A 24895-nucleotide genomic window follows, 5' to 3' on the forward strand; every position below is an offset into this window, starting at 1 on the left:
AAACTACCATTTCCAAGACCCCAGTAAGAATTAAGACGAGGGAATTAAAATTACAGCAAAACCTAGCTTTTCCTAAAATGGTTCATTTATTTAAGTTTGCATATAAAGAAAATATAAAAGTGATGGAATTGTGACAGAGCCACATCTCCCTGGTTTTTGAGAGGGTAGAGGAGAAATGAATCTGGCTTAAGACATTTTCCCATGGGGTTTCCCTTGTGCACCCCTCTCCAACACTTTGTCAACTCTGCAGATCCTAAGCAGTATAAAACAAATACAGTTGCCAGTCATCGGACCATGGGCTATGTGCACCATTCACTTGGCATTCCTATTCTCAGGCCCACCCCTGAAAAGCCTGTTCCATAGGTGTGAATGGTGGTTTTTAGAGTTTTTCAACCATGGCCAAAGATAAGTCTGCAGAAAACAGGAAGGCATCCAAATTCCCCACAGTGGGTTGTAAGCTCTAAATGTTGGCCAACTTCTGGAATCATCTCTACCAGCTTCTTCTCCTGATAATCCCAGAAGTGCCTGGAAGGTAAGTGGAGGAGTGATGGACTAGCGGTTGGTCTCATTTTACTCCAGGGCCCTACTTTCCAAAGAAGTGGTAGCTTTCTTCCTATCTGGTCTCTACAAGCAGGGAGTCATAGCCAAACTGAAAGCCCTCTCTGTACTCTCAGGGGATCTTTTCTCCCAAATTCTTCCTGAAATCTACCCGAGATATTTATGGGCACCAACATTGTTTGTTGACATCTAACCAGGAGAAAGTGAGAAGCAGCAGCCTGGCTCTCCTTTAAATCAAGGCGCCTTAAAAAAAAAAAATACACTTGTCACTTTTAGCTCTGGCCTACCACCTTCAGAGACTGCAGACACCTTCCGAGATGTAAGTTTTTGCTATTAAAACATAAATTCAAATGATATCAGGCTATAATTTATGAGACAGGTTTTTAAAAGTTTACTTGATTAAATTATAATGTTTTGTATTTATCGTCATTTATGAAACCAAATTTTAGGAGAAGTCTTTATCAAATTTTAGCCGTCATTAGCCGTCATTACCTGATAGCGCTATAAAAAAATATTCACAACAGATTGAAAAACGAAAACTCAGAATTTAGCTACATATCCCTATAACCAGTTTAGTTGATAGCCCTTCCAGAACGTTAAAAAGCAAAATGATTACCCGCAATCATTTTTGTTGTTCCAGGTTTCATTTCTACAAAAAAATTATAGCTTTTAATTTTGCTAGCAACTCTTAGATATACTTTGTAAGGCATAGACAAAAAGAAAACATATTTATCATATTAATTATCTGTGTGTGAGTTATTTACAGAAGACTAACGAACAAAAAAGACTTGTTGACGGCTACTGGAAGATGGCTCCTCTAATATGAGAGAGGAAACAAAGATGGAAACACCTAAGATCCAGGAAGGGGATTCACCATTGGAGGCAGGCAAAAAGAACTCCAAGGGTGGCATCTCGTGCTTTAAAACCAAGGTCCAATGTTCACTTTGCAAATCTCATCTTTCTTTGCCGGACAATCCCAACCTATTACATCATAAATCCATCAATATGAATCAAGCCCCTTCACTGACAGATGCACCTTTAAACCGGACCCCCAAGAAATCTCAAAAATAAATATCCTGCCTTTGCCCTTGAAGACGTGACTAAGACTATGTCAAGGTAGTGAGCTTTTCTTGCCGGTAAGTAACAACCTCAACTTCTCTTTACTAACAGGTTATTCCAATGGCATTTTGGGAGGCCAGCATTTGACAATCTACTTATCCAAAAAAATATAATTATTTTGGAATAATGGGGAAAGGAGAAGTGGAGGGCTAAAGCTAATATAAGAAAGCCAAATCTTCGTAACTTGAAGGAAAAGTCAGCACATTTATTTAATTGTACAGTGTTAAACCCTCCTAACAGTTCTTTTCTGAAGGTAAATTTTCACAGGCAGAGAAACTACTGCAAGGAAGCAACCTGAGAAGAGGAAGATGAAATAAAATATTTACATATAAGGTAATATTTGTATTTCATGTGTAGTTTAGTCTGCTCACAGTCTCAAATTTACTATATTTAACAAAACACAATTCTAAGATTACATTCAAAACATTTTTTGAAGTAAGATTCAAAGTTGGGGCGTCTGAGTGGCTCAGTCGGTTAAGCATCTGGTCAGATCATGATCTTGCGGTTAGTGAGTTCAAGCCCCGCACTGGGCTCTGTGCTGGCAGCTCAGAGCCTGGAGCCTACTGCTGATTCTGTGTCTCCCTCTCTCTGCCCCTTCCCTGCTCGTGCTCTCCCTCTCTCTCTCTCTCTCTCTCTAAGAATAAATAAACATTAAAAAAAATTGAAGTAAGATTCAAAGCAATTTTCTGTATTTTAAAAGTATAATCCTTTAAAAGTTAGACAAACAAAATTACTACAGATTATTGAGAGGATTATAATTTTTTTATTTTTCAAAAGAATAGAGACTTGCCACTTGAGAAAGATGCTTGTCCGAGTCAGCTCAGACACTATTTTCCATATTCCTAAACTTCACGAAAGAACTAAATGATTCAGCAATCTCACTGTGTGTAGAACATCTATTACTGGAGCTATTTTTAGAGCAGTTTCCTGCAGAGGAATAAGGAGGAAAGGTGAAGAGATGAAGGCTTTGGCATGCACCAAGTAGGACAAAGAGGACTAAAAAAATCACAGCTACCCTCATTTTGTTACCTATTCTGTCATAAATAAAAATAAAAATAAATATATAGGGGTAATTATTTTCATTTTGAGAACTGAAAAGAGATTTATTAACAAAGCAATGAAGAAGTTCAAAAAGTACTCCCTTTTATAAAAAGATTTATTAATTCCAAACTAACTACTAGCTACAGCCATCCCTTTTGACACAGACACATATTCCATGAGAAATTATATGTAAGCCATCATATCAGCAAGTCCAATCGTATATTTAAATGCCTATTTTAAAAAGTCTATTTTCTGGTTCTATTACCCAAAGGCATTAATATATATATCTGCCTTTTATATTTTTTACCACCCTTTATATGGTCATACACAGACGTACACACACACACACTCTCTTTCTCTCTCTCTCTCTCTCAACTAGCTGCAAGCTATTCTTCCAGTCTGATTTTTTTCAGCACACGATTTAATTCCCATAGGGAAAGAGGTGGGATGGTGGGGTGGGGGACTAAAAACCCGACTAGTAAGCAGGCTACTGATACTCTGACTATGGAGACTTCCAGTATTTATAATCTAGGAGAGCTAGAGTTAATAGCAACGAGGGAAAAGAAAAGACCTCAATTTCATTATCATAGGCCTTTCCTCACTTGAATTTGTAGTTCAAATTTCTATCACGTACATGATCTAACAAGACCCCTCATAACAAATGATCTCTGGCATTCATGCCCTTAACACTCCTGGCAACACTCTCTGGAAAGACACAAACTCAACTCAGGCTTATAGCATTCTATCCCAAATAACGTATGGGAAAAAAATGAGCATGAGCAAGAGTCAGCAGAAACTTCAGGCAGCAAATGTAGAACTGCTCAAAAATTAAGAAAATATAGTAACTGGATAAAGACTAGGAAAGATCTATGTTTAAAATTATTAGAGAAATAAAAGAAACCAAAACATGAAAAAACATGTTTAATAAGGTACTCTGGACATTTATGAAAAAATTCATGTAGAACTCCTAGAAACAAAAAATTATGGTCATTATGGTCAGTAGATGGGCTGAAAATAGACTAGATAAGACTGGGGAGAGAGTTATGTAACTGGCAGATAGCACTAAAAAAGTAAAAAGAATGCAGAAATGTAGCAGAGAGAAAAAGGAATGATAGTAATATTTATTTATTTATTTATTTATTTATTTATTTATTTATTTTTAGATTTTTAAAAAAATGTTTTTTTTTGAGAGAGAGGGAGACAGAGTGCGAGCGGCGGGGGAGCAGAGAGAGGGGGAGACACAGAATCCAAAGCAGACTCCAGGCTTCAAGCTGTCAGCACAGAACCCAACGTGGGGCTTGAACTCACGAACTGCGAGATCATGACCTGAGCTGAAGTCGGACCCTCAACCGACTGAGCCACCCAGGTGCCCCAGGAATGATAGAAATTTTATGACACAAAGGATAGAACATGAAGGTCCACACTATATCTAGCAGGTGTTTAAGAAGTAGAAAGAGAGAAAATGGAAGGGGTCAATATTTGAGAATATAAAGACTCAGTATGTTCCCATAATTAATGAAAGATATGCATCTGCAGATTCAGAAACACAAATATTAGATATGCTAGTAAAATTACCATATTTGGTCAAATCTAAGGTATCATCTTAAGTTTATTTTATGTAACACCTGATGAAATAAACTTATGATTAACCAATAACAAAATATCACTTAGAATTTTTATTTCATTGTTGCTGAAAGAGCTCTTTTAGATTTATTTAACCATATTTTTAGCCAAATATCATTCTTATGCATACATAAAAATTAAGCAAAATGAATCTATTAAATAAATGAACTCCAAAATATCTCCATTTAGCATAGAGTTAGACAGTGTAGTTCTGGCATAATAATATAAAAATAAATGGAACAAAAGAGAAGGTCCACAAAAAGACTCATTTGATTATAATTCAATTTCAAAAAGGACACACCAATTAATGAGTAAAGGGTGTAGAGCAAATAGATATCCCCATATCGGAAAAATTAACCATGACCCTGACCTCACACCATACACAAAATGTAATTAAAGAAGTGTCAAGACCCCCAAGTGAAAGGTAAAACAATAAACTTTCTGGAAGAAGGCAGAGGAGAACATATCCATGATACCGGGATAGACAAAGACTTCTTGTTCAGGGCAAAAAAAGGCACCAATGATAAAATAAAACAAACTGGTAAACTGTACATCACTAAAATGTAAAGCCTCTACACATCAAAAACATTACTAAATAAGCAAAAAGGCAAACCATGCAAAAAAGCCACCCAATGCATATGCCAAAGGACCTGAAGCTAGAACATAGATCTACTACACCTCAATGATAAAAGGATAAACAACCTAATTTTTTAATAGGCAAAAGACATAAACTGATATGTCATAAAAAGATATGTTAGAATGGCCTAAAAGTACTTGAAAACATGCTCAACATCACTAGTCATCAAGGAACTGCAAATTAAAACCACTGATAATCACAGAATCACTAAACTTATAAAGACCATCACCATCAAATGTTGGATAGGATGTGGGGTAATTAGAGCTCTTATTTATTGCTGTTGGAATGTAAAATGGTATAATCACTTTATAAAATGGTTTGGCAGTTTCTAGTAAATTTAGACATCCACCTACCTTATGGCTCCGTAAGAGAAATGGGGTACATGTCCACCAAAATAAATGTATAAATAAAAGACTATAAGAATATTCCTATCAGTGTTATTTGTAAGGGCCAAAAATTGGAAATAATCAAGATGGCCATGAAGAGAAGAATGAAACCACAATTTGCATTATAATTAGAGAATGAATACAACTCTCAGCTAATTTAAAAAAAAAACTAATGATACACACAACAAAATGGATGAATATCAAAACATTAAGTTAGTACACAGAAAGTATATATATATATATATATATATATACACACACACACACACACACATATATACATATATATGTATGTGTGTGTGTGTATATATATATATATTTCATAAAAAGTTCAAAAACAAGCAAAATAAATCTATGGGGAAAGAAGTCAGAAAATTTCTAGGGCAGGGAAAAGCTGGGACTGACTGGGAAGGGGCACAAGGGAACTTTCTGGAGCAAAAGAAATGTTTTCTATCTTGATCTGAGTGGTAGTCAAATGAAAGTACATTTATATAAAAAAAAAACATTGAACTGTACAGTTGAGATTTGTGTATCCAAATTACACCTCAATAAAGTATGGAGGAATAGTCTTCACATTTAGAGTCCAACTTCTGAATCACTATTTAACCAATAATATCCATGCTTTTCACACAATACTGTCTTCTGTGCCATCATGAACATTGGTGATGCTGAGTATCCTAAAAGTGTGCTCGATTATTGTCTACAGAATGTTCTTCCAAGCTAGTGACATACATTCTGTATATTTTTATATTGTTAAGGTAAAGGAACACCAGTACTCTGGTCTGAATGTTTGTGTCTCCCCCAAATTGAAATCCTAACCACAAAGGTGATAGTATTAGGAGGTGGGACCTTTGGGAGGTGCTTAAGTCATAAGAGTGGTCCCTTATGAATGGGATTAGTGCCTTATAAAAGAGGTCTAGCCTCCCCCACCATGTGAGGACACAGTGAAAAGGCGCCAGCTGTAGACCAAAAAGAAGGCTCTCACCAGAATGCAACCAGGCTGGCACTTTGATCTTGGACTTCCCAGCCTCCAGAACTGTGAGAAATAAATTTCTCTTGTTTATAAGTTACCCAGCCTGTGGTATTTTGTGATAGCAGCCCAAATAGTCTAAGACACCAGTGTGAATTATACACACAGCTTCTTGTTGCTTTCAAATGCTGTCATCTCTTCCAAGGAGCTTGCTCAATTTCTCCTGCCTTCAAGTACATTGCTTGCCATGTGATGAGCAAACTCTCTGAATCTATCTCAGTATCAAAATATAACACAGCTTTACCAAACATGGTTTTCTTCCTTTGAAAGTATTTGATTGTTAATTAGCAAGAAAATGTAGAATTACGGTCATTCCTCCAATGAAAAGTATGTTTCACTAATATTAAATGTGTGTCTTTGCTTTCCATGCCTTTTTGAATTCAGAAATGTTTCATTTCATGCTAAGTCTTGGTGTAATCTTTTTTTAAGTTTATTTATTTATTTTGAGAGAGAGAGAGCAAGCAAGCATGAGCTGGGGAGGGGAAGAGAGAGAGAAAGAGAGGGAGAGAGAGAATACCAAGCAGGCTTCACTCTGCCAGCACAGAGCCCAATATGGGGCTTGAACCCATGAACCATGAGATCATGACCTGAGCAGAAACCAAGAGTTGGACATTTAACCACCTGAGACACCCACACACCCCCTTGGTATAATCTTTTTAGCATTTTTTTTTTTAATTTGAGAGAGAGAGAGAGCAGGCACAAGTAAGAAGAGTGGCAGAGGGAGACAGAGTCGTAAGCAAGCTCCATACTCAGCATGGAGCCCGACGTGGGACTCAGTCCCACGACCCTGGGATGATGACCTGAGCCGAAATCAAGAGTTGGACGCCCAACCCACTGAGCCATTTGGGTGTAATCTTTTTAAATACATTTTGAACAGTGATTAAAGTCAAAACATGTAGCACCAATAATTGAAATGAGCATAGTATAAAGTTAAAAGCAAGTTCATGTATATTTAAGCAATGAAATTACTATAACCTATCCAATAGTGATTTTAAGATGCCATGCATTGTAAAACATATCCAGATTTCAGAGTTGGTGAAATATGGAAAAAAATGTTTATCTAAAATTGAAGAAAAATGGTGGTTCCACATCTATATACATCTTGGTGAGTCTGAAGAACTTCAAAAAGAAATCTCATAATCTTAAAAGCAACCAGAGAAAGAAAAAGAAAACCATGCACACAAAAAAAAAGATAGTAGACAGTTTAATGGCAATAATAGAGTTCAAAGACAGCGAGCTTCAAACATCTAGGGGAAAAAAATAACTGTCAACCAAGTCAAACCATCTGTCATGAATAAAAGCAAAATAAACACATTATCAGACAAACATAAACTGAGAGAGCTTACCACCACCAGAGTCATCATAAAGATTTTTCTAAATTGTATATTTTGGAAAGAGTGGTAAACCCAGACACGCATGTGGGTGAATCCAAATAAGCAGTGACTGAAAACACCAACAATTAACATATCTAATTTTGGAAGTAAAAAGATAAAAAAAAAAAAAGTTTAGGAAGCAAAGCCATGTGAAACAGGACAGGCTTCCTGAATTAAATGATTCTGGGGTCCTTATTTAAGAAGAGGGTAGGGATGTATATTAACTCCATAATTTAAGTCAAGTGTATATTTTAAAATGTTAAGAGTAACCATTAAAGTGAATAGGAAAGAACAGAGAAAACTCCATCAGCCCACAATAAGGTGCATGAGTACACAAACACCCCCCGGTTGAAAGTAAAAGAATAGGTAATATGACTCACTAAGAAGTTAGCATCACTTCTGCTGCTATTCCTGCCAAAAGTACATAAACTGAATCTAATCATGAGGACACATCAGTAGACAAACCCAAATTGACGGACATTCTGCAAAATAAGAAGCTAATATTCTTCAAAAATGTCAATGTCATGACATACAAAGAGATTAAAGAAGACTAGGGAGGCATAATTACTGAACGCAATGCATGATCTTGGAATTTGCTTCTTTTTTTTTTTTTTTACTATAAAGGGGCACTAATTAGATAATTAAGAAAACTTGAATGGGATTTACAGATTACATAATAGCATCACATCAATGTTAATTTCCCGATTTTGATTATTGTAATGTGTTTATATAAGAGAATTCTTGTTTTTAGAAAATATACACTGAAGTATGCTAATATAAAGGGGCATCATGCCTGCAACTTACTCTAAAACGGTTCAGAAAAAGAGAGAGAGAGAGAGAGAGAGAGAGAGAGACAGACAGACAGACTTGTAGACATAAAGAGAAGGGAAGAAGGAGAATAATCAAAAGAAAAGACAAAGCAAATGTACTAAACATAACCATTTAGGTAATTGGGTACTGGGGTACTAGGACTTCTTTACTATTGCATCCTTTTCTGAAATTGTGCCAATATTAAAGTTTTCTAAAGGTTAAGGAATAAAAAAGATACACCAGGAAAAAAATCACCAAAAGAAAGTTGGCATTAACATTAGACTAAATGAATGTTAAGGCAAAAAGTATTAACTTCCTTAGCTATACTACATACTTAGAACAGTACCTGACATACGGCCCATGCTCATAAAACACTTGCTCAATGAAGGAGTTAGTAACAAAGATACTTGCTACACAATGATAAAAGGAACAATTTATCAGGAAGATACATCAATTTTTTTTTTTACTTTATTTAAATCCAAGTGGGTTAACATATAGTGTAATAATAGTTTCAGGAGCAGAATTTAGTGATTCATCACTTACATATAACATCCAGTGCTCATCCCAACAAGATACATCAATTTTAAACTTGTGTGCACCTAGAAACAGCTTCAAAGACTGACCACATACTAGGGAAACATATGGAGAGCACGTACTGACTGTAAATATTGACTGCCTAGTAGGCAATAAAGCAAACCCCAACAAACTTCACAGAACCGATTACATATAATCCACATTCATTGGTCATAATACCATTAAATTAGAAAAGAATGACTAAAAAAAGAATAATCCAAACATATCAAAAATTTTATATGGATCAAGGAAGAAATCATAATGGGACTTATAAAATATTTAGAATAAAAATACCAAATTTCAAAACTTGTGGGAAGAAGCTGAAGTGGTTCTTAGAGGGAAATTTATAGCCTTTAGTGCTCATATTAGAAAATAAAAAAGAATGAAAACTAATGTATCAGATATCCAACACAAAATTTTAGAAAGAAAAAGAAAATAAGAGAGTTAAGAACAAAAATCAATAAACAGTATTTTTTAAAAGCTGTAAGAGAAGCTCAACAAAGCCAAAAGGCAGTTCTTTGAAACTACTAGTAACATAAAGAAATCTCAGGCAATACTAATCAAGAAATAAGAAAGTATGAATAAGCATTATGAGAAGTGACAAAGGGGCCATGACTACAGAGAGAGCAGCTAAAAAAAGTAAATTCAGATGAAAGGAAACTACAACATATCAAAACTGATACTATTATTACTAAATCAATGGTTTAAAACTACCCAAACTATTTAACAGATAAATTCTTCCAATTATTCAAGGTGCAGATCATCTTTAATTTCATATAAAGTGAGATTTATGCCAAATAAATAGGGTATCACACAATATTAAAATAGGAACCACTCCTCAATTCATTTTATGAGGCTAATGTAACCTTGATATCAGAAAAGAACATTAAAAATAAGTTACAGAAAAATCTCACTTATTTTTTTTTAAGTTTATTTATTTATTTTTGAGAGAGAACATGTGAGCAAGCAGGGGAGGGGCAGAGAGAGGGGGAGAGAGAGAGAGAGAGAGAGAGAGAGAGAGAGAGAGAATCCCAAGCAGGGTCTTCGCTGTCAGCACAGAGCCCTATGCGGGGCTTGAACTCACAAACCGTGAGATCATGACCTGAGCTGAAATCAGATGCTTAACGGACTGAGCCACCCAGGCACCCCTGGACAAATCTCATGTATTAACATTGATATAAATATTGTGAATAAAATATTGGCAAACAAAATTCATGAATGTATACGAAATATAGCCTATAAAATACATAATATGACCAAAAGTGCTAGAGTGACTTACCATTACAAAATCTTATAAAACAATTTGCAAAATTAATAAAGAAGAATCCATACAACCAGTCTAAGAGCTGTAGAAAAATCATCTAATAAAATCCAACAAACACTCATAACATGAACTTAAGCAAACTAAAAACAGAGGATAATTTTCTCAGATTAATAAATGGCATTTAGCAAACACAGCTAGTGATATGTTTCCCTTAAACTCAGGAATAAGGCAAGGATGCCCACTTTTGCTTCTTTATTCAACTGTACTAGAGGTTTAGTCAAACTAGAGGTTCAGTTTAGCTCAAACAAGAAGAAACAAAACATAATGATTAAGGGAAAACTATAATTGTTCACAAAAAATTATAATTGTCTAAATATAAAACCTAAGATAACCTACAGATACATTATTAAAATTATTAAGTGTCAGAGAAAGCTTGCTAAATATATGATCAATGAACCCAAATCAACTGTGGTTCCATACACTACTAACAACAGTAAGAAAGCTATTTCTGATCAAAAAAATTTACAATAGCAAAAAAGGTATAACATATCTGGGAAGAAATCTAACAAAAAACAAATGAGCTATTTATGGAGGAGAATAAAAATCATTAAATGTGACATATGTGAATTGAGAGATACGCTGTTTTCACATTATGCCTTCATAATAATATGCCATGTTCATATTATGGTATTAAAGGTTCCATATCATAAAAAATCTCAATTGTCTTCAAATTCAAAGACATTCCAATCAAACATACCAGTAGGGTTATTCATGAAACTTGATATGCTATTTCTAGAATGTATATAGAAACAGAAAAAAAAAGAAGATGATTTTTCTTTAGAGGAAGAAAGGAAAGCTGGGAAAGGAAGGAAAGGGAAGAAAAAGGAAGATTGGGGCCCTCATGCTACGAGCTCTTAGGACATAACAGAGGTTATTACAGTTATTAAGATAGTGTTATACTGAAACATAGAGATCTATGGAACAGAACAGAGAGGCCAGCACAGACCCATGCATATGTGGATATTTAATTTGCTAGAAAGAAATACTGCCAAGGTGATAGAAAAGGACAGAAAGAATCCACTTTTCAATAAATGGTGCTGGGACAATTAGCAATCCAAATGAGAAAAGAAGAAACAAAATCGAATTTTAACTTTACACCACAAGCAAAAATCAATTGCAAATAGATAAAACATGCGAATAACTTTAAAACTTTTGTTAATACAGAAAAATATCTTTATGTCCTCAGCCTTTTTTTTAATTTTTTTTTAATGTTTATTCATTTTTGAGAGACAGAGAGAGACAGAATGCGAGCTGAGAAGAGGCAGAGAGAGAGGGAGACACAGAATCCAAAGCCGGCTCCAGTCTGAGCTGTCAGCACAGAGCATGACACGGGGCTCGAACCCCCCCCCCCTCAGGAGATCATGACCTGAGCTGAAGTTGGATGCTTAACTGACTGGGCCACCCAGGCACCCCTATATCCTCAGTCTTTAAGGAAAGATTTTTCAAACAAAAAAACCCAGAAACAGTAAAAAAAAAAAACTATTGATAGTTTTCACTTCTGTTCCTCAAAATACAGCAGAAACAAACACTCCTGATCAAGAGGAAAAAGAGAAAATAACTCTGTCATTACAATGGGCAAAGGATAAGACCATTTACAGAAGAGATCTCAATTATCACAAAAGAAAAAAGATGAAAGGCATTCAACCTCACTGGGAACTCAAATTAAAATCTCACTACAATATAATTTCATAGTTAAAAGACTGGCAAAAATAAAAGGCCTGACAATATCAAGTGTCAACAAAGATGTGAAGTTAAAGGAACTCCCAGGTAATGCTGATGGAACTGTAATTTGGTTGTCCCAAATTTTTGTATCACGTTTTGGAGAAAACTTGATGATATCTGATAAGATGAAATAGTGAGCATGATCCTGGCACCCAGCAATGTCTCTCCCAAGCTCTATCACTGAGCATCATATGATAAATGCAGGTTGCAACCAATTTTTCATTGGTCAAGAAATCAATTCAATAGGTTGAGACCAACATTTTTGATAGGCTAGAACAGAACAGGATATACCAGAATGGATAACGGCAAGGGTGGGTATAGCTTCATGAAATGCTTGCTTTCATTATTTACGATGTACCCACATAAATATTTAATAACTGGGCTTTTAATACCTGGGTTTTAATGTAAATTTTATTTATTACCTTAGATTATGGTCTGAAAGCCGCTGTCCTAGAGAAACTGTTACACATATGCACCAAAAGACATGTACAAAAATGTTATTTGTGACACTTTTTAACAATACTACTGTCCATAAGTAAAAGAATAAATGTTTTTTAAATTTTTTTTAATGTTTATTTATTCTTTGAGAGAGAAAGACAGAGAGCACCAGTAGGGGAGGAGCAGAGAGAGGGAGACACAGAATCTGAAGCAGGTTCCAGGCTCTGAGCTGTTAGTCCCGACGCAGGGCTGGAACTCACGAACCGCAATATCATGCCCTGAGTGGAAGTCAGATGCTTAATCAACTGAGCCACCTGGTGCCCCAAGAATGAATATTTTTAATCACAGTCCTACAATGGAATGCTATATAACAATGAAAACTAGTGACCTAGAGCTACAGAGAACAACACAGATCTCAAAGCATGTTAATAAAAGCAATTTAGGGGTGCCTGGGTGGCTCAGTCGGTTGAGCGTCCAACTTTGGCTCAGGTCATGATCTCATGGTCCGTGAGTTCGAGCCCTGTGTCGGGCTCTGGGCTGACAGCTCGCAGCCTGGGGCCTGCTTCGGATTCTGTGTCTCCCTCTCTCTGCCCCTCCCCCACTCATGCTCACTCTCTCCCTCTCTCTGTCAAAAATAAACATTAAAAAAATTTTTTTAAATAAAAATAAATAAATAAAAGCAACTTAAAAATGTGCATAGTATGATGATGCCATTTACACAACATTTAAAAGCATGCAAAACAACAACTTGATATTATTTAGGGATAAGTGCATACATATGTGGAAAAGAATTCGTTCCATGAACACCAGACACAGAACTGTGGTTACCTCTGCAAAGGAGGGAGGAAATAGGATGGGGGAGGTTTACACATTGGGCCTTAACTATATTTAAAAGATTTTTACTCATTAAGTTGATTGGTCGATCTACACATATTGGTAATATTATTTCCCATTCTTTTCAGAACGTCTGTATCATTTTATAATTAAAAAAAATTTTTTTAACATTTATTCATTTTTTGAGAGACAGAGACAGAGCGTGAGCAGGAGAGGGGCAAAAAGAGAGGGGACACAGAATCTGAAGCGGGCCCCAGGCTCTGAGTTGTCAGCACAGAGCCTGATGCAGGGCTCAAACCTACAAACCATGAGATCATGACCTGAGCCGAAGTCGGCCGCTTAACCGACTGAGTCACCCAGGTGCCCCACAATTTTTTAAAAGGCAAAGATATATAAACAAAAAAGACATTTGGTTTGAAATTTATAAAATCTCCCAGAAAAAGATCAGTAACTTTAGCCACAATAAACCAACAAACAAAAACTTTTCTACATCAAAAACATTGGAGAAGTTTTCTGACAAGATAGTGAAATAGGTAATGACATGCTTCATCTCTCCTACAAAAGTCAATGGGCAAAGCAACAAAAATACACAAAACGAATAACTCCACGGAAATGATAAAGCCAAAAGAGTCTTCATTAAGAGATCCACATTTTTGATGAATTTCAGGAAGCTGGAAAGCAGATAGGATCTATCAGGGAGCACCAACAAACCTACCCCACCCTCAGCCCACGCCCACCCCTGCCATGCACACACACACACAGGCAATGAACAGAGCAGCTGGCTGGAGAAACACTCAGCTGGAGCCTCAGGGTCTGTTCTTTAAACAAAACAGAGTATCTGTCAAAGACGGATGGACAGTGTGGGTGTTTTATCCAGGGAGATGGTTAATAACTGCTACATTAGACCCAGTGGCGGGGGGCGGGGGGGAAGGAATGGCATTTGACTTGACACAAAAGATAGTAAAGTCCTAGTCCTTCTATACCCCCAAATAGTCGTTCTCTTATTTTGGCAATTACAGAGTGAGCCTCCCTTTTCCCTTCCACTCACTCTAAAGGGAAGCCTGCCAATGTGTGGGATTCGACAACTTACACAAATTCAGTGATCATTCTAGGGAGAGATCTTAGAGTTAAAAAGACCTATTCAGCTCCGCAGGAGACCCAGCTACTACTACTGAACACGTCCTTCATTTAAAGATTACCAGCCACCGAGGAAAATCAAAACCATGAAAGAGAAACAAAGCAAAAATATAAGGGTGATAACTGACCCTAGATAAACGAAGATACTGGAAAAAAAAAAAAATCCTCAGACTTAAAAAGTCTCTTGGCTGTTTTAGGAAAGGATGCTTTGTAAAAGAAACAAACAAAAGTTAGACCCAGTGTCTTACTTATCCTTACATGTATATTCACAATTTCCTATAAATTAATATGCATGCTACTTATTATCAAGATAATGCCATAAGCATAATACTTATTAAATCTTTTTAACTTTCATAAATGAAAACAATTTCCTTTTCCATAGACATTGCTGCCTAAGCCATAATAGTAATGATCAGACATAATACTCACTGGGAAATTCAGTAAGCATTTCCTGGATATGCATTATGTACTTTCCAAATGAAAAACAGAACATAGAAAGGAATATGCAAAAGTCAATAGATGTCTGTGCCCCACTCTACCAAAGCCTTTTGGATTCTTACCACACCCAATGTCCTGAGGACAGATCAAGTCCAGCCTGAGCAGTTCCTAGACACTCAGCAATGTAACAGATTAACTCAATCTGGATGTCTTTTGAAATAAACAAGCCATTTCCAATATTTAAATTCAATCTGGGGAGGGGCTGACAGAATTTAGAGGATCTGGAATAAATCCATGTCTTGGAAAAGGTTTTGAAATTATCCCAATCTCCTAGAAGATTGGACTATTACTGAGCTCATATTTTCTGGTAAAACTTCAAAATGAAACCAATCTGTACTGTACAAGGAGGCCTAGAGATAAGGCATCATCTGTCCCCCAACCTTTCCAAGTGTACCATTTACATTACACTTAATTACTTAGTAAGGAACTCAATGTCTCAAAAAAGTTAAGAGATTGTGCCTTTAAAAGTGCTTGAATGACATCCTGAGAGAACCTAATATTTTTCTATTGCATGTAAAAGAAAGGAAGCTTGCTAAAAAAACAAATGTTTCTATAAGTCATTAGAAGTCTTCTTGGCCTGTGCCACATCATACAGCCAAAATCCCTATGTCTAGTGCTTCTCACATTTGCACAAGTACAAAATACCTGAGCATCAGGCTGTTACTTCGTTGCTGAACTCAAGTAAAGCTATAAATCTAACAAAGTTCACCTGCAGAGCTCCAGAGTCGCCTTTCTGTTTGTTTTTTTTTTTAATTTTTTAAAACGTTTATTTATTTTTGAAAGAGAGAGAGAGAGAGACAGAGCACAAGCAGGTGAGGGGTAGAGAGAGAAGGAGACACAGAATCCAAAGCAGTCTCCAGGCTCTGAGCTGTCAGCACAGAGCCAGACACGGAGCTCGAACTCATGAACCATGATATTATGACCGGAGCTGAAGTCAGACACCTAACCGACTGAGCCACCCAGGTGCCCTTGGAGTTGCCTTTCTGCAGTTTTGCCCCACAATGCTAACTTGTTTCCTCCTGCTCATGCCAGTTCTTGACCACCTTTATGTCTTTCTTCAGATTCAACAAGCTCAAAAGGATCCTGGAAAGAATCTAGACCAGTGCCCTCCTTTTAGAGAAAAGTAAACTGATGCTTATAGAGTTAAGGATTTACCCAAAGTCACACAACTAATGAGAGATGATGCTGTGACCAGAAGGAGGTCTCTGATGCCCTACGCAATGCTTTTTCCACTACACCAGGCTGCCTCTTTAAACACCGCAAAAGAGATATTTATGCACATCTTCACAGCCTACAGCCTCTCCCCTCTGTGTCTTTTTCCTCCTGGTACAACCATTTATCAACTTTAAGTCACCAATAACCTCCTTCCTTGTTAATTCTATACCCATGATAGAATAGGAAAGAATTCAGTATCCATTTAAATTAGCTAATTCATTTATTGATAATACTTCTATTATCTTTACATTTATCTTTTAAAGTGAAAAACACCTTAACACTTCCAAATCAAAACATAGAGCTTAATAATTATATCCACAATGAAATTCAGAAAAGAATGAAATTACTGTAGATTCTTACTTTGCATAATGCCATAACATTTAGCATAGTCCTTAAAAGAAAAGCCAGAAATCATATATTGATTCCATGTTAATACTCACCACAAAAGTGATCTGATTGTGTCGCAGGTTAAGTTCAGTTAGTGAATCCAGCCCATTAAGATTATCAACGTGACTTAAAAGGTTCCTAGCAAGATTTAAAACTCTCAAATCACACAAATGACTAACATTTTCGATTCTGGTAATCTGTTAAAAAATGAGAAAATGATGAATAGCAGGCATAAATCATGGATATGCATGTTATAAAAACCCTAAAAATAAAATATAGTCACTGGATTCAGGGACACATTTACATGAAGACATTTAAAAATCTACTTCCAATTTCCTCTCTTGTGGATAATAAGAAGTCTTTTAACTTGCAAAACTTAACTAAAGGAACATATTTTATAATTTGGCCATAGTAGGGGCGCCTGGGTGGCGCAGTCGGTTAAGCGTCCGACTTCAGCCAGGTCACGATCTCGCAGTCCGTGAGTTCGAGCCCCGCGTCAGGATCTGGGCTGATGGCTCAGAGCCTGGAGCCTGTTTCCGACTCTGTGTCTCCCTCTCTCTCTGCCCCTCCCCCGTTCATGCTCTGTCTCTCTCTGTCCCAAAAATAAATAAACGTTGAAAAAAAAAAATTAAAAAAAAAATAATTTGGCCATAGTAAATATTTAAAGTAAGTTTTATCAAATAACCAACAAGTCCATCCTTGGGGGCATCTCTCGTTGCCCAATACTGGGCCGGGTCCAGATAAAGGTGAAGTATACATACTAGTTGCCAAATAAAAAATTACTCTGAGCCCACAGCAGGAGCTCACAGTGTTTTGACCACGCAAGCCAGCCCTCTGAGAGAAAAGGCAGGGAGAAGGAATGCTACCACGCCCCCCTTGTGCCTCCCACCAATTCTGCAGGATCCTGAAAGCCTGTCAAGAGTCTAAATGGAAAAGATACAAGGAACTAGGATCCCCAGTGGAGGGTGAGGGTGGAAGTGCTTAAGAGAGGAGACAGATAATGTTTGGCCAGAGTGCACCATGATGGATGTGAAGCGTTTAGCACAAGAGGACTTGAGTCGTGGAACAGGCACATACTCATGAGCACTGGCCCGCGGCAGAGGAGTTCTGAGCACAGCAAGGTAGGGTAAGGGAAAGCTTACTCATGAAGTGGTGAGAGCACAATGTGATTTGAAGCCCCACTAGTGTAATATAGCAAGCACGGCACAATGTTTCTGTAGGACACAGAGGAGGGGGTCCTTGAGGGGGACTTCGTAAACTTTTTACCGTCATGTACTTAAGTTAACAATGAGTCATACGCATAATGCTTTTCTTCCAAACATTAAAAAAAAAAATTCACAGTCACTAGAGATTAATTTTCTCATGTGTACTGTCCTCCCAGTATTATTTGCAATTTTTTATTTAACACTTCAAAGCAGAGGTTGGCTAAAAGAACTTCTTCTTAGATTTAAAATCCAGTTTGTATGTTGTTATTGGACCTTCCCTTACATTCAAGAAATACCATCCAGATTCCATCTAGGTTCAAAAGGGAAAAACCTAACTATGTTTATTATAAATTCAGTAATATACAAAGGGGACATCTGAGTATGTTTTAAAATTTGTCCTAAGATTTTTGGTCTAACTAATATAAAACGAAAGTAAATGAAAATTGTAAAAGAAGAAACAAGGTTATCAGTATTTGTAGATGACAGAACTGTACAATGAAATGTGGACAAAAGCATCTCAAAACTAAACAGATGACAGAATTTGAAATGTATGTAATCTGGGGTACCTGGGTGCTCAGATGGTTAAGCGAGTCTGACTCTTGATTTCAGCTCAAGTCATGATCTCATGGTTCATGGGATCAAGCCCCTCACTGGGCTCTGTGCTGTCAGCACAGAGCCTGCTTGGGATCTTCTCTCTTCCTCTCTCTCTGCTCCTCCCATACTCATGCTCACACATTCTCTCTCTCTCAAAATAAATAAATAAACTTAAATTTAAAAAATGAAATGTATGGAATCAGTAAAAAGCAAAATAGACGCTGTACAAAATCAGTAAGGTCACCATAAGCTTGAGAAATTCTCTAAAATACTAAGGGAAATGGAGATACGAAGAATAAAAGGTAAGATGGGGATATGGAAGACAAACAGTATAAAAGTAACAAACACAAATGGAAAGGTGATATTTAAATATATAAAATAAAACTTTCCTGAGCTCAGGAAAGATCTAGAGAATGAAGGGGCACAACTGTTATATGATATGCAAAAGATGTCTTCCCCCTCTTGCTAATAATCCTGGGGCATTTCTTTTAGAAAACCACCTTTCTCTAACTCCTTGGTCCTGGTGGGACTTATAATTAGAATGCTTACAGTGCAGAGTTACCTTTTATTTTCTTTGGTAACTCTAAAAAGGAACATTATTAATTCTAAAATATAGGTATCAGGCTGTGATTTAAAAAAATCAGTGGGGATACCGTTCAGCTTTTTGGTTTGCAATCAGATAAGGCCATGTGCAACAGAATCATGTGCAACATCTCTGATGGAGCCTGTTATGCAGTGCAGCCGTGGACAAAGTCACAAGCATTTGAGTAAAGACAGAAATTTCAGGCAAAAGATGGTGTAGGCAGAGAGCAGACCTCTTGATTAGTTAATAAAGTTCACAGCAAGAAGAAGAAATGATGGGAATGTTGGAAAGCCCAGTCGTGGGTCATACTGATCAGAGAGAGGGCCTCCAGACAGACTCCAGGGCTTCCTGTTACATCTAGGAAGGCTAGATTCTCATCTCGTCTTTGTGTATAAGAGTAGCCCAGACTGCTCTGTCTGGATAAAGACAACCTTCCTATTCAGCAATGCTGAAAGGGCAATGTCTGTTTTCAGGCAAGCAATCACAGAAAGGGCAAGCTGTCCCTAAAGGAAGAGATACAATTGAAAGAACAGATTCTTCCTGAAGCATATTACTGTCCATGTGAAAGCAAGCATTTACCAAGAGGACAAATTCTGAAGACCAAAAAAAATCCAGGTCAGAAATCAAGAGTCAACCTCCCAGATTCCTCTGTATTCTTCACCATTCACATATAATCAATTGCTAAATCTTGATGTTTCTATTAATCTGCCCCCTTATAACTATTGCTACTACTTCAGATCAAACTGCCATCCCTTTTCACAAAGACTATTAGATTGGTCTCTCAACCATTCTGTCTCCACTTTCACTTTTCTCCAAACATTCCATCCCCAAAACCTATTTCTTGAACACTGTTATCATTACTCAGAACATTTTCACATCCATAAACCAATTATGTTTTATTTCACAGTGCATACCAAGTATTATTTTTATTTCTAACAAAAGGAAATTCAAAAAACAAAAAATATTTACTTAATTTTCTTTTAGCTTTTTAACTACCTGATGCTATTTTTTTTTTAATTGGACATTTCACATTGAATATTCTATCTCCAGATTTTTTAGAAACCTAAGGTCAACCAAGGCTGTCTTCACTTTGGAATATTCCAAATTTCTGCTTATTGCATTTGGATATTTTCAAATAAGACTCGATTCTCATTTAAAACTTCCTTCTTAGGGCACTTGGGTGGTTCAGTTGGTTAAATGTTTGACTCTTGATTTCAGCTCAGATCATGATCTCACAGTTTGTGAGTTCAAGCCCTGCATCAGGCTCTGCACAGTGCAGAGCCTGCTGGGAATTCTCTCTCTCTCTCTCTCTCTCCCTGCCCCCTCTGCCTCTCTCTCTCAAAACAAATAAACTTAAAAAAAAACCTTCCTTCTTATAGTTATAGAGCTTTGAGAAATAATTTGTATGTTACAAATGCTTACTCTTAATACATGGAATATTACAAACATGATGCTGAAATTATATGACATCACACAGGTCAGCTAACAAGGAATGAGCATGTTTCATCAGCATAATGGTTGGTAAATAACTCCTACACATTACATATGATCAAGCGATATGTTATTCATTTATCAGGTCCTCTCACAGATCTTTGGTAATGCCCAATGAATTCTTAAAGGTGTATTATAATGTGAAAACTACAAAAATATGTTTAATTCTCACATATACATTTTTAAATAAACCTTAAAATATTGCTACCACAAAATGTTTCAGTTAGTTAGGAATCGTTTTAAAAACAGGGGGCTGAAAGATGGAAGGGCAATTCTGTAGTGCAGCATACAAAGCCCTCCGTGGTCCAGCCTTTACCTGCCACTATCGCCTCATTCCTCACCATTCTTCAACACATGCTAAACTCTCTAGCAGTAAAAAATAACTTACCATGTAGTTTTTAGTCTCAGTGCCTTTGCATATGATAGTCTTTTACCGACAAAACCCCTTCATTCTTCTTCCCATTCCATCACCACCTAATTGGGTAACTAACGTCTCCCCCGCTAGAATGATGCTAACCAGCCCGTAGAGCTGGGCAGTTCTCGGGCCAACATTCTTCCCACTCTGTGCGCACACAGAAGACACACAGACGGGGCAGGGTTAGTTGGGAACCTAGCAGATGTGGTCCATCTAGATCTGTCAAGGTTTTCATTCATTACATTAGCTTTTCACCAAAACGATGGAGACTAACAGCTGACAGAAAGCCTAGAGAGATCATGCTGAAGTTTGTACTTGACCAACTGCAGGTGGCAGTGACAGATCTTGTTCATCAACAGGCAGGGACTCATGGATCATCCCAGAATGTACAGTCACCACCTCAAGAGACGCTTCACCTTCTGCATGAGTATGTAGCTCATGTAGCTGTTTATAAATAAATACCCACATTTCAAAGACAAAAATTTCAATGGAAAAGCAAAAGACTAAAAAACAGCCAAGATGCGCTGAGAGAGAAGAAGGGGAGTGGGGAGACAAAACAAACCAGATAGAGGAATTCAAGGAGACAGACGCAGAGGCAGACAAAATAACTGAAGAGAATAGTCCAGATTATAGAGTAATCAGGGAAATGGAAATCAAAACCACAAAGAGATACCACTTTATGCAAACTCAAATGGCAAAAAATAAGAAGTAGGACAAGTCCAGAGCTTTGAGTGGTGGCCGCTGCTGGGCTCTGGCTTCCCACCAGCAGAGAGTGAGGTGGTGTGGACAGCGGCCCCGACACCCCATGCTCTGCCACTCCCTGTGCCCCAAGCCCACCGCTCCTTGCGTCTACACCCTGCTGCCACCCCAATCCAGTAAGCAGCCCAGATGCAGGCCATAGAGTATGTGGTGGTGGGAGACGGAGCTGCCCATAAACCCTGCCTCCTGATGGGTTACACGGCCAATGCATTTCCTGGACTATTGTCCCCAGTGTCTTTGAAAACCACTCTGCCAATGTTATGGTAGATGGAAGATGGGGAATCTGGGCTTATGGGATACAGCTGGACAAGAAGATTATGACAGATTACGTCCCTTATCCTATCCACAAACAGATGTAGTCTTAATTTGCTTTTCTCTTGTGAGTCCTGCATCATCTGAAAATGTTGGAGCAAAGTGGTACCCTGAAGTGCAACATCACTGCCCCAACACTCCCATCATTTTGGTGGGGACTAAACTTGATCTCAGAGACAACAAAGACACCATTGAGAAACTGAAGGAGAAGAAACTGACTCCCATCACCTACCAGCAGGGTTTGGCCATGGCTAAGGAGACTGATGTTGGAAAATGCCTGGAGTGCTTGGTTTTCATGCAGCAAGACCTCAAGAGAGTGTTTGATGAAGTTATTTGAGCAGCTCTCTGCCCTCTCCCATCAAGAAGAGGAAAAGAAAATGCCTGCTGCTGTAAATGTCTGGACCCCTCTCCTGCCCCATCCCCCTGGGAACCACTGTCCACTTTGCTCAAAAATGGTGGAACCTTTGCACACAATGCAAAGTTTTTGTTACAGATTTTTTCCATTAAACCATTTTGAACCAATCGGTAATTTTTAGGTTTTATTCATTTAAAGTATAAGCCTTCAAACTTTGACATGATATTAAAATATAGCCTTAAAATGGCAATCTTTCTTAAAGCCTCATTTTTCAAAAGCCCTTATTCTTGCTCAGATTAAGAGTTGCCCAAATACCTTGTGAACTAAATTATGCTGTCGGGCTGACAACACTAAGCACTGCACCGTTAAAGACCTTTGTCTCAAGTTGGGAAATGCAGGCACTTCCCAACGAGTTTCTCCCAGGAAAGCAGCACAGCATCCCCCTTCATGAAATGTTGCCATCTGACCACCTGTAATTTATCAGCCCATGTCCATTCCCTAACACTGTACTGTGCGTCCTAATAGAATGAGTGTAATGACTCAGCTCTTTGGATCAATCTTTTTTTTTTTTTTTTAACGAAGCTTTTTCCTGGGCAGAGTTTTTGTTTTTTTTTAATGTTTATGTATTGTTGAGAGAGAGACAGAGTCAGAGTGTGAGTGGTGGAGGGGCAGAGAGAGAGGGAGACACAGAATCTGAAGCAGGTTCCAGGCTCTGAGCTGTCAGCACGCCCCGAACCCACAGACCGTGAGATCATGACCTGAGCCGAAGTCAGATGCTTAACCGACTGAGCCACCCACATGCCCTGGATCAATCTTTTTGATTTTATAGTGAGATTAAAAAACAAAAAACAAAAAACAAAAAACCCCCCAAAAAACCTTAGTGTATTCACTTCAGCTGAGATTTTGAACAGCCCTCTTACTCCTGTGTCCCTCTGATGCGAAGTGTGTGCTCTAGTGGTGGCCGCATCAGTGTGGGGTGTGTGCAGCCCGTGACACAATCAAAGAATGAAGACAGTTATTCTGACAAAATATGGAGGTTAATTTACATTACACAGTACACATCATAATTAAACTGAGTAAATGTGTCACGGGTAAAATTTTAAAAGACTAATCTTTGTCAAATGCAGTAAATGATGAAGAAAGGTTGGTATTATTACTAAGTGTTTTAAGCTTTTCCTTACTCTTAGACCTCCCATCCGTCCTGAAACCAGGCATTTAATTCATCTTTGAACTCATCATTCCTATTGTTGCTAGCTTAGTGCTTTTCTTACAGAACCCTTTAAGGAGCAATAAAGCCTCCTTGTGTTATAAAATCTCTCTGATAATGCATTAGAAATTTTTTTTGTAGATTAATAAAAGTGCATTCCTGTCTACTTATTACTTTATTCAAAGCCAATAAGCACTTTCTTTTGTTGTGTAGTAACTAGGTGTAAAAATCATGTGTTGCAGCTATACAGTTTTTGATATTTTTAGGTATCCTAAACTATGAACTTTCTTAACATCACTATCTTGCCAAATGGCCAACACTGTACCTTGACTAATGTTGAGCCTCCTCTTTGCCTCACCCCCTTGTACACATGCTTCCTGTTGCTCTGCCTAACCATGTTCCTGTAGGTCTGTGAGGTTCTGGAAGCCTGTGTTCGTGCTAATGAAGTTCTGTACAACTTATCCACTGGCAAGAATACAAGGTTGGACCTTTCGAACCCCAGAACAAAATTTTCTACATTGACAGTTACAGAATTGTGGGGTGTTTTCACACTGACCTTTTGCTAATGCAATTAGCAGTATGTTTTGCATGTATGACTTAATAAATCCTTGAGTCATAAAAAAAGTATGACAATTCCAAATGTTGAAAAGAATGTGAAGTGACAGGATTGATTATGCATTACTGGTGGGAGTATAAACTGCTACAACCACTTTGGGAAACAATTTGATATTATCTTTTGAAGTTAGACATTAGATAATCTCTGATCTGTCAGTTTCATTCCTAGATATATACCCTAGACTACATATGGCACATGGAAGAAACACGTACAAGAATGTTCATAGAAGTGCTATTCCTAAAAGGAAACAAACAAACAAACAAACAAAAGGAAAAAACCTAAACGTCTACCAATAATAAACCGGAGAAAATAGTTTTCATGTAATCATTCCATGGAACTCACAACAGCAAAAAGGAGTAAACTATAGCTTCATAAATCAAAATAGATTAATCTCAGTAAGCTAATGTTGTATGCAAAAAGCAAATACTAGATGCCAATATAGAGTATGATACCTAAATTACAACACAATACTACTAAACAAGTTAATATTTAGACACACATATACGTGATAAAACCAACTTTAAAAATCTACAAGGGAATGATAAATGTGAAATCCTGAAGAGTGGCGACCTCAGAATAAAGGAGGAATACCTAAGTAGAAGAAGATCATTAGTAATATTCTAGTTGTTGGGCTAGGGTTGTATAATATATAT

General features: G+C 37.4%; 1 protein-coding gene and 1 pseudogene across 4 annotated transcripts in view; one reads left to right on the top strand and one right to left on the bottom strand.

The window, feature by feature from the left end:
• The window catches only part of LRRC49 (leucine rich repeat containing 49), a 148324-nt gene that overhangs the window by 102958 nt on the left and 20471 nt on the right, over positions 1-24895 (bottom strand). For all 4 annotated transcript variants that reach the window (XM_045449234.1, XM_045449233.1, XM_045449235.1 and 1 more), the window contains one exon: positions 16759-16902. In XM_045449234.1, coding sequence (XP_045305190.1) covers positions 16759-16902 — 144 coding nt within the window. The remainder of the gene's footprint in view (positions 1-16758; positions 16903-24895) is intronic.
• Positions 21461-23001, top strand: LOC123582775 (annotated as a pseudogene).

Source organism: Leopardus geoffroyi, chromosome B3 (assembly GCF_018350155.1).
Source record: "Leopardus geoffroyi isolate Oge1 chromosome B3, O.geoffroyi_Oge1_pat1.0, whole genome shotgun sequence".
Taxonomy (NCBI): domain Eukaryota; kingdom Metazoa; phylum Chordata; class Mammalia; order Carnivora; family Felidae; genus Leopardus; species Leopardus geoffroyi.